We start from the raw sequence: 10610 nt of genomic DNA, 5'->3' as shown, positions 1-10610 counted from the left end.
CAAGGGAGGCAGAGCAGAGCCGGGCACGGATGAGAGAGCCAGAGCCGAGCCGGGCACCAGTGAGGGAGGCAGGCTGTTTGTCTTTAGCCCAGCTTGTCCCTTACCCCGCATCTAGGCTGAGTCCTGAGATCTACCTGAAGCGCCCGGCCCATTCAGACGACTGGAGACTGGACGTTTTGCTCAAGAGGAAGGCGGTGAGGAGTACCTGGCTGCGGGTGGGGCGGCTGGAAAGATTGCAGCAGGGTCTTCCGAGCCGGAGAGTGGGAATCTGAGGCCTCGGGACCAGGAAATGTGCCCCTCGGGGCTCAGGGTCTATCAAATATCACCCCCCGGTTCCCTCTTCCGAGCTAGCATAGACTAGGGGCCCACTACTCAGACCCTTCCCTGGTTGTGCTGTCTGGGAGTGTAGATGTTTGTGTCTCTTTCGTGAGCAACAGCACGAGTTTCAGTACAGAAACACAGCACGTCATGCAACAAGCAATTGTGAGTGTTTTGTCTTTAGGACAGGGACTCACTCTGTAGCCTTGGCTGACCTGGAACTTTATAGGTAGCCCAGGCTGGCCTCGAATTCTTGGAGGTCTGCCTGCCCCTGCCTCCTGAGCATTGGGACTAAAGGCGTGCGACAGCAACCTGGCATTTGTGAGTGTTGACAAGAGGAAGGGTACATGGATGACGGAGGATGAATGGATAGATACTAGAAAAGAAAATGGGGGGAGGGGAGGGCCAGAGAGATGGCTCAGAGGTTAAGAGCGCTGGTTGCTCTTCCAGAGGTCCTGAGTTCAATTCCCAGCACCGACATGGTGGCTCACAACTATCTATAGTTAGATCTGGTGCCCTCTGCTGGTGTGCAGGCACACATGCAGGCAGAACACAATACATAATAAATACATCTTTAAAAAAATGGGGATGGTGGCACCCAACTGTAACCCCAGCGCTCTGGAGATGGAGACAGAAAGATTAGGAGTTGAAGGCTAGCCTTGGCTGTATGCTGAGTATTATACCGACCTGGATGAAAGACTGGTTCAAAAGGAAAAAAAAATGAACAGGGAGAGGGGTGGAGGGGTGTGAGTGGGAAGGTGGAGGGGCTATGAAGAGTGACAGACAGTACATAAGATGGCGAGCCAGTAGGTGGGAAGGCGGCCGGCCAGGTTGGGAAAGGTAGGTGGACAGATGGGTGGTGAGCTCGTTTGCTGGATGCGCCCAGGTAGGGTGGAGGGACACAGGAATCCTGAGCGGTCGACTGCCCCACTCCCTCCCAGGAGGAAGGTGTCCGCGTCTCTATACTGCTGTTCAAGGAAGTGGAGCTGGCCCTGGGCATCAACAGCGGCTACAGCAAGAGGACGCTCATGCTGCTGCACCCCCACATAAAGGTGATGCTGGCCCGAGGCCCCTCCCTCACTGCGCCACGCCCGGCCTCCCGCCTGAGCCTCCCCTGCGCTCCTTCACTGCCAGGTGATGCGCCACCCGGACCTTGTGACGCTGTGGGCCCATCACGAGAAGCTCCTGGTGGTAGACCAGGCGGTGGCCTTCTTGGGGGGCCTGGATCTTGCCTATGGCCGCTGGGATGATGTGCGGTACCGGCTGACTGACCTGGGGGACCCCTCCAAAGCTGGACATTCGCAGGTAACCGCCCAAGGCCACCCTGAGCCCGCCCAAACCCAGGTACTCCAAGTTCGCACCCTCCCGGAACTGCTGGCCCATAGCCTTTCAGCATCTCTGAGGCGCCACTTTTGTTGTTTCTGAGACAGGATCTAATTGTATAACTCAAGCCTCAAACTCCGCACCCTCCTGTCTCAGCTTCCAGATGGCTGAGATTATAGATTTGTGCCACTCTGTCCATCAAGAAATGCCTTTCAGGGCTGGAGAGATGGCTCAGAGGTTAAGAGCACCATCTGTTCTTCCAAAGGACCTGGGTTCAATTCCCAGCACCCACATGGCAGCTCACAACTGTCTGCAACCTCAGTTTCAAGGGATCTGACACCTTCACACTAATGCACATAAAATAAATAAATTATTGAAAAAAGAAAAAAGGAATGCCTTTCGGCCAGTGGAGGCGGCGCACGCCTGTAATCCCAGCAGGCGGAGGCAGTGAGGCAGAGGCAGTGGATCTCTGAGAGTTCAGGGCCAGCCTGGTCTACTGAGCTAGTTCCAGCCAAGGCTACACAGAGAAACAAAACAAAACAAAAGAAATGGCCTTCAAAATACTATAATCAGCTTGTCATGTGGTCCATATCTGTAATTTCAGCTTTGGGGAGGGTCAGGCAGGAGGACTTCAAGTTTGAGGCGGGCCTGGGCTACACAGTGAGGAGTTGAATTGGGAGGCTGAGGCGTCCGACTCTGGTGCAGGGCACACATCTGTCCCCCTTGGGCCTGCTCCCGCGATCTCACCGTGCCTGGCTGTGGTGTATTCTTCACACAGACCCCCACAGCAGGTGCAGACCCCGTGGCCGCCCTCGACCTCTCGCACAACCAGTTCTTCTGGCTGGGAAAGGACTACAGCAACCTCATCACCAAGGACTGGGTGCAACTGGACCGGCCTTTCGAAGGTGAGGCCCCTTCCCCCGAGGCTGCAGCAGCTGGCAGAAGGGGAGGATGGAAGCTGGATGAAATGGCCCGGAACCATGGAGCCTTTCCTCTGGAATCTCCTCCCTTTTCCTCCTTCTCCTGGTTAGGGCTTCTGTGGCTTTAGTGAAACCGCGACCAAAAGCAAACTGGATGGGAAAGAATTTATTTGGCTTTTGTTTCCCTATCACTGTTCATTATCAAAGGAAGTCAGGACAGGAACTCACAGGGCAGGAACCTGGAGGCAGGAGCTGATGCAGAGGCTGTGGAGGGTGCTGCTCACTGGCTTGCTCCCCTGGCTTGCTCAGCCTGCGTTCTTATAGACCCCAGGACCACCAGCCCCGGGATGGCCCCACCCACCGTGGGCCGGGCCCTCCCCCATCAATCACTGAGTGTAAATGCCTTGCAGGTTTGCCTAACCTTACGGAGCATCTTCTAATTGAGGCTCCCTCCTCTCTGATGACTGTGGCTTGAGTCAAGTTTACAAAAACCGGGCTAGCGACAGGATTCCCCGGCACACTAGCCCTGACTCCTCACGTCACTCTCCTGGGACTCCCAGATTTCATTGACAGGGAGACCACGCCCAGGATGCCGTGGCGGGATGTTGGCGTGGTCGTACATGGTGCGGCTGCCCGGGACCTGGCCCGGCACTTCATCCAGCGCTGGAACTTCACCAAGGTGCCAGCTCCTCCCCAAGGGACTGGAGGGGGGAGGGGAGAGGCCAAGTGCAGCACACCACCTTCTGCTCACTTGGCTCTTCACGGCAGACCATCAAGGCCAAGTACAAGACACCCGTGTACCCCTTCCTGCTGCCCAAGTCCACTGGCACCGCGAACTGTCTCCCTTTCACAATCCCAGGCGGGCAGTGCACCAGGGTGCAGGTCAGTCAGCCCCTCTCTCCCTCCCGTCAGCCTGCACGCCCCGCCGCCTGCCTGCTCTCCCAGAGAGTGCCTCTGCACTCCCCAGCCCAGCCCGTGCCTCCTTCCCTGGTTTACACCATCCCATAGGTCTTGAGGTCCGTGGACCGGTGGTCGGCAGGGACTTCAGAGAACTCCATCCTCAACGCCTACCTGCACACCATCCGGGAGAGCCAGCACTTTCTCTACATCGAGGTGACTCAGGGGAAGTGGAGAGACACTGGGAGGGGGTCCCAGGAGAGGGACTGGGCATGGCAGCAGGTAGGGACAGCCTTTGGGGCTGGCTTGACTGGTATGACGGAAACTCGGGCCCTTGGCCTGGGGGTAGAGGTCGGAGCTAGGATGCTTGCTCTCTGGTCCCTGCCCAGAATCAGTTCTTCATCAGCTGCTCGGATGGACGCACAGTCCTCAACAAGGTGGGCGATGAGATTGTGGACAGGATCCTGAAGGCCCACAAGTAAGGACGGTGGAGACCCGGCCTTGTTTAGGCCAGGTAGAGGGGTGGAGCTCCTTTCGGGGACCATCATTGCTCTGACCTTCCCACCTCCCAGGCAGGGCCAGTGTTTCCGGGTCTACGTGCTTTTGCCTCTGCTGCCTGGCTTTGAGGGGGACATCTCCACAGGGGGTGGTAACTCCATCCAGGCCATTCTCCACTTCACTTACAGGTGAGCGGCTCCCCTTCAGCCTGCCCTTCCACCCTGTCCTGGTGACCCCTTCCTGCAGGAAGGCTAGGCCTGGCTCATCCCTCCTCCTTCCTCAGCCTCTGCCTTCCTCACACTCTCTTCTCTCTTAGGACCCTGTGTCGTGGGGAATATTCAATCTTACATCGTCTCAAAGCAACCAGTGAGTGTGGAGGGCTCAGACCCTGGACCCCTGGCCGGGAGGTGGCTTGGGTGGCTGGAGGCCTGGCAGCCAGGGAGGCCACCCAGACTGCTGGCGGCCTTTCACTGCTGGGGGTGAGGGTGGGATGGAGCACCCTCTGCTCACTGCCCCTCCCCATCGCTCTCGTGCGCAGTGGGGACGGCGTGGCGGGATTACGTGTCCATCTGTGGGCTTCGCACACATGGAGAGCTGGGCGGGCACCCGATCTCCGAGCTCATCTACATCCACAGCAAGATGCTCATTGCGGACGACAGGACGGTCATCATCGGTCAGTGCTGCGCCTGGTTCCCTGTCAGGAAAGGTTGAGTGGGTCAGAGGGTGCCAGAGTCTGCAGCCTAGGCTGGCCGTGGGCGCCTCAGGCTCTGGTCAAGGTGCCGAGGTGCTGGGAATGCGCCCTGGGCCCAGGCAGACAGAGTGCCCTTGAACTCATCCCAGGCTCTGCGAACATCAATGACAGGAGCTTGCTGGGGAAGCGGGACAGTGAGCTCGCCATTCTCATTGAGGACACGGAAATGGAGCCGTCCCTCATGAACGGGGTGGGGTACCAGGCAGGCAGGTTTGCCCTGAGTCTGAGGAAACACTGTTTCAGGTAGGAGTCGGGTGTGGCTGCATGGGAGGGCTTGCTTTGGAGAGGTGTCCTAGAGCTGGATCTAGATTTCTTCCCAGACTAATCCAGTTAAACTATCAGCCAATTGGGAACACACATACACACACACTTTGTAATGGCTTGTGATTTTTTGAGACTGAAGTTGCTATGTAGCACGGGCTGACCTTGAACTCTTGAGCCTCCTGCCTCTGCCTTTCAAGTGCTGGGATTATAGGCAAAAGTTAACCATGTCTACTAAAGGAACTGTTTAAGTCATCAGAGAGTAAAGATAAAACCAAAGCTCCATTGGGTTCACCGACCCTTCTGTTTACTGTCTATCCCATCTGTTTGGAAGCACCAAATAGATTCTCTAAGGAGCTTAATTTGGCCCATTGGGACCATTCTTCCATAGTGTGATTCTTGGGGCAAATACCCGGCCAGACCTGGACCTCAGAGACCCCGTCTGTGACGACTTCTTCCAGCTGTGGCAAGACACGGCAGAGAATAATGCCAGCATCTATGAGCAGGTAGGAGCTGGGGGCGCCGGCCTGAGGAGTTGATGGCTTACCCTGCCTGGAAGGGAATGAGGGACTGAGGGGGCACTTCCTATGGGGGTCCAGCCCGGGCAGCTCACCCCCTGGTTGTCAATCTCCTCCCTAGATCTTCCGCTGCCTGCCATCCAACGCCACCCGCTCCCTGCGGACGCTCCGGGAGTACGTGGCTGTGGAGCCCCTGGCCACAGTCAGCCCTTCGTTGGCTCAGTCTGAGCTCGCCCACGTCCAGGGCCACCTAGTTCACTTCCCCCTCAAGTTTCTGGAGGACGAGTCCTTGTTGCCCCCACTGGGAAGCAAGGAGGGCATGATCCCTTTAGAAGTGTGGACATAGCTGGGGCCCCGCCCGGCTGCAGTCCTTAGCCGCTGGGCTCCGCTGGGCCTGGATCCTTGCCCTAAACCCTGAGCTCCAAGGGCACTGCCCTTTGACCTCTGGGGAGGACAACTCTGAATCCTAGAGGCTCACAGAGGACCTTCACTGGAGCAGTAGCCAAAGGGATCACTCCCGAGCCTGGCCCCGGTGAGCCAGGAGTTCTCGAGACGCTTGTCTCCTGCGACTGAGTTCAGACCACTACCCCACAGAACCCTGATCCCTCTAGGAGGCTGAGACTCAGCCTGCTACTGCAGGAAAAGGGGCTCCTGTCCGGGGGCCCTCCCAGCCCACGCGGCTGAGATGGAGGGGATATGGTGCCTCTATTGACTGTAGCCCCACCGAGGTGGTGGGGAGGGCACCGCCACTGCCTCCAGCAGCCTGGTGACGACTCATCACACATTTCATAATAAACTGTAGAAAAGGCCTGCGCCTCTTCTTGGTGGAGTTGTCTTAGGCGCTCCCGGCCTGCACAAGGCACCCGTCCCCACCTTCTCCCTGCCTCACTCCTCCTTTCTTTCTCCTGTCTGCATCTCAGTACTCCTCCCTCCCACCCCTGGGGAGACAGGGTTTCTCTGTGTAGCCCTGGCTGTCCTGGAACACACTCTGTAGACCAGGATGGCCTTGTACTCAGAGAGATCCTCCTGCCTCTGCCTCCCCAAGCGCGGGGTTGAAAGGTTTTGCCACCACCTCTCCATCTCTGTGCTTATCAGCAGCCTCTGAACGCATTCGCCTAACTGCTGACGAGCAGGGCGAACGCTGTGTGCACATGCATATACCCATAACTTCTCCTGTGTCTGAAGTATTTTGCAATTGGAAAAATGTTGAAGGTAGGCGGCAGTGGCGCATGCCTGGAATCCTGGCAGAAGCAGATGGGTCTCGGTGAGTTTGAGGCCAGTCTGGTCTACAAAAGTGAGTCCAGGACAGCCAGGGCTACACAGAGAAACCCTGTCTTGAAAAGCCAAACAATAACAACAAAACAAAAACAGAACAAGAAGAAAAGAAAAATGTTGAGCACAGAAGCAGGAGGAAAATGAGGGGAATTTAGGAAGGCTTCCTCGAAGAAAGCATGGTGATGTGAGCAGAGGCTGCTGCCCTGCTCCTCTAGTTCTCTCAAGGCGTGACTCCTCAGCCAGCGAGATGCGTCAGCAGATGAGGACGCGTCCTGTCACACCTGACGACTTGAGTTCAGTCCCCAGGGCCCACATGACATGAAAGCTGTCCTCTGACCTCCACACATAGGCCACAGCATTCCTGTGTGTGTGCACAATAAGATTCATTTTAAAAATCAACTAATTTAAAGTGTGTTTTGTTTTTAAATAAGAGAGTTCCAAGCTGGGTGGTGGTGGGGCAGGCCTTTAGTCCCAGCACCAGAAGCAGAGGTAGGTCTGTGAGTTCCAGGCCAGCCTGGGCAACATAGTTCATAAGAGCCTGCCTGCCTAAAAATGGAAGAAAGAAAACGAGTAAAAATGATACAAGATCCCTACCTTTTTATTTCTTCTGTTTATTAATTTATTCTCTCACATATTAGATCCTGACTGTGATTTCCGCTCCCTCCCCGTCCATTTCCTTTCAGAAAAGGGCAGGCCTCCCAGGGGAACCAACCTAACATGGCGCTCAAGCTGCAGGAAGATCAGGCGCTTCCTCTCATGTTAAGGCTGGACAGGGCAACCCAGCGGGACAAGGGAGGAAACCCTGTGCTCAAGCCCTCACGTGTGCATGTGCACACACACGCGTGCTGGTGTACACACACACACACACACACACACACACACACACACGCGCGCGCGCGCCAACACACTAATGCCCAAGAAATTCCCCTCCTCCACACAGCAGTTACAGTACTAATTGGCGCCCCATTAATTAGGCTCATTTGTCAGCACTAAATATCTCCTTCCCTGGGGGACCATTACTTCCTTGACTGTGAGGTGGAGGCAGCAGCTGCCCCGAAGCTGGGGAGAACGAAGGCCTCACACAGCAGCCTTCAGTTCTTAGTCTTAGTGTTTGTTTGGAGGCCAGGTCTCGCTTCCATAGGCTAGCAAAGCCGCAGCAACCCTGCTCTGCTTCATGCCCAGCTAGGACGAGGTCTCATCCGTGGGCCTCCTGCCTCCCACCTCCTTGAGGCACGCAGGGATGGCAGGGGCAACAGAGTCCAGCTTTAGTCCAGGAACCGTGGCGGAAGGCCGACCACAGTGCGGGGAGGAAGGTAGCAGTCCCGTCCCAAAACAAACGGCAGCTGACTCCCACAGCCCTGCTCCTCCCCTCCCACTCGGGGTGACACAGCTTCCTGGGGAGAAGGTGTCCTGACCCGGAGATGTTGATTTGCTCCATTAAACTCTATTAAACTGGCCATGAGTCCAGTGTTAGTAACTGTATTGAGTGCATGCTAGGCGCCTATTATGGAATTCATTTTGGACAGAACCTCATTGGCTGACTTGACATTCACCATAGACCAGGCTGGCCCTGAACTTGCTGTGACCTTTGCCTTGCCTCCCAAGTGCTGGGATTACAGATGTGCCTAAATTCTTGTTTGTTTCTCAAGACAAGGAACTTCCCATACAGCACAGGCTGGCCTGGGTCTCACTCTGTAGTCCCTGCTGGCTCTGTACTTGTGGGAATCCTCAGGCCTCAGGCTCCAAAGTATAGGAATTAGAGGCTTGAGCCTTTGGCCTCTGTGTGTTCACCATGGCACCCTGCATGTACACAGATACATGTAACAAAATTTTGTAAAAGACAGTTCCTGGTGAGGTGATCCCAACATGCAGGGCAAAGCAAAGGCCAAGGAGCGTGGCCATGGCTGCTGTCTCAGCTGGATTTCTACTCTGTTGTAAAATACCACGACCAAAAGCAACCTGGGGAGGAAAGGGTTTATTTCGGCTTACAATGCTCAGGTCACACTCCCTTTCGGGAGGGAGCCAGGGCAGTCCCTGGAAGCAGGTACTGACTCAGCTCACACTCCCTCGATGCCCTGCCGCTGCTCTGCCTGCTCTGCAGGAGAGAGCCAGGGCAGTCCTTGGAAGCAGGTACGAAGCCCAGGTCGCAGAAGGGTGCGGCTTACTGGCTTGCTCCACCTGCCTTCTTACACAATCCAGGACCACACGCCCAGGGTGGCCTCACCCTCAGTGGGCTGGGACTGCCTACGTCCATCAATTAAGAAAATGCTTCCCAGGTTTATACACAGCCCAACCTGGTGGGAGGGGGAGTTCTGAACTGAGGACCCCTCTTCCCACATGGCTCTAGTTTGTGTCAAGCTGACATAAACCTAGGCAGCACAGTTTCAATTGGAGAACACTCCAGGGGAAAGGAACAGCCAGGGCAAGGGCAGAGAGGAGAGGCTGAGATCTGGGGCTTCAACAAGAGTCTAACTCAGAACAGCTGGAGCAAGTGTAAGTGTGGCCTGTCAACACGTAGGACCAGAAAAGAAGAAACAGACACAGCCAGAGAAACGGGCAGGTTTTGCTTCTGTTTTTTGAGACAGGGTTTCTCTGTGTAGCCCTGGCTGTCCTGGACTCCCTTTTTGTAGACCAGGCTGGCCTCGAACTCAGAGAGATCTGCCTGCCTCTCGAGCGCTGCAATTAAAGGCGTGCAGCAACAGGCAAAATTTTGAAAGTCTTTGATATCACTAACCACAGGCAGTGGGAGTCAGCCACGGGCATACTTACTCATTTTGAGTCACTGCATAGCCCGGGCTAACAGAAAATGTAATCCTCCTACCTCAACTTCTTGAGTGATGGGGTTCAGAAAACCGTTTCAAACAGGACAATGTCAGACTTAAGTTTTAGAAACATCACTTTTGGATAGGAAGAGTTTGTGGGTGCCAGGCCCAGAGGCCATGTGGGAGGGTGGTAGTGCAGTGGAGGCAGACGGGATTGTGGCTTGACTCTCAGAGACAAGGTAAACGAGTGCAGAAGAGGCCCCCAGAGCAAATCGGCATGTGCGTCCAAATGTGCGGAGAAGGCTCCAGAGAATTCCAACTCACCCAAGCAATGTTCATTTTAGTGTCAGTGTCAGAAATCTCTTGAGACGCGTAGAACCATCTCGCCGTGACTTCACAGAGAAAGCAAAGCTCAGGGAGGCAAGCTCACTTGGTCGAGGTCACACAACACAGTAGCCAGCGGCAGAACGTGACCTCACTTCTAGTGAAATGAAGCCGCTGGAGGTGCTAGGCCAGGGCGCTGGACCACAGTGAGAAGGGAATGGATACAGTTCCCTCCTCTTCTGCTTTGCCACTAGCAACTCCAGCTAGTTCCTTCCTGCAGATACAAACGAGTGCGGCGGAGTGCCTGTCCTGAAGTCAGCCGCTCCCAACGTGCCCACTCCTGCCAGGAAAGGGAGTCCAGGGCACACAGCACTCCCTCCCTCCCTCCCTCCCTCCCTCCCTCGCGGTTTCTCCAGCCAAGTTCTCACGGGGAGGCCCCCCTTCAGCGGCTCCACTGTTACCATGGCGATTGGGTGGGTGGACAGCCCGTCCTGGGTAGAGGCCACCAGCCCTCGCGTTGGGAGTTACCATAACAACCCCCCTAATAGCGGAGGGGTCGGGTCCCGCCTCCCTTCCCCCGCAAATGGAGAGGTGGGTGGTTTGACTGGCAGCCGGGCACACGAAAGAAGGAGGAAAAAGGAAGGAAAGGCGTCAAATGAAAACCAGCGGAGCAGCGAGGGCAGGGGAGGCGAGGCCGGAGAGGGAGGCGAGGCGCCTGCGCACGCGCCCGCCGTCGGCGCGGCCCCGCCCTCCCTCCCGCGCA

General features: G+C 56.1%; 1 protein-coding gene across 2 annotated transcripts in view; it reads left to right on the top strand.

Annotated features, from left to right (window-relative positions):
• The window catches only part of Pld2 (phospholipase D2), a 14961-nt gene extending 8667 nt beyond the window's left edge, over window positions 1–6294 (top strand). The window contains exons 12-25 of one of the 2 annotated variants that reach the window (XM_055594048.1): window positions 116–194; window positions 1260–1370; window positions 1453–1623; window positions 2420–2546; window positions 3122–3240; window positions 3330–3443; window positions 3570–3674; window positions 3848–3936; window positions 4031–4144; window positions 4273–4322; window positions 4495–4629; window positions 4797–4950; window positions 5360–5474; window positions 5608–6294. In XM_055594048.1, the coding sequence (XP_055450023.1) occupies window positions 116–194; window positions 1260–1370; window positions 1453–1623; window positions 2420–2546; window positions 3122–3240; window positions 3330–3443; window positions 3570–3674; window positions 3848–3936; window positions 4031–4144; window positions 4273–4322; window positions 4495–4629; window positions 4797–4950; window positions 5360–5474; window positions 5608–5832 (1708 nt within the window). In that variant the 3' untranslated portion in view covers window positions 5833–6294. Of the gene's footprint in view, window positions 1–115; window positions 195–1259; window positions 1371–1452; window positions 1624–2419; window positions 2547–3121; window positions 3241–3329; window positions 3444–3569; window positions 3675–3847; window positions 3937–4030; window positions 4145–4272; window positions 4323–4494; window positions 4630–4796; window positions 4951–5359; window positions 5475–5607 lie in introns of those variants that run through there. The other variant, XM_055594049.1, reaches the window with a different exon arrangement.
• Window positions 6295–10610: the final 4316 nt, after the last annotated feature.

This window comes from Psammomys obesus, unplaced genomic scaffold, assembly GCF_907164565.1.
Source record: "Psammomys obesus unplaced genomic scaffold, mPsaObe1.curated_primary_1811, whole genome shotgun sequence".
Classification (NCBI taxonomy): Eukaryota; Metazoa; Chordata; class Mammalia; order Rodentia; family Muridae; genus Psammomys; species Psammomys obesus.
Note: the sequence above shows the minus strand (reverse complement) of the source record. Positions and strands in the feature narration are given on the sequence as shown.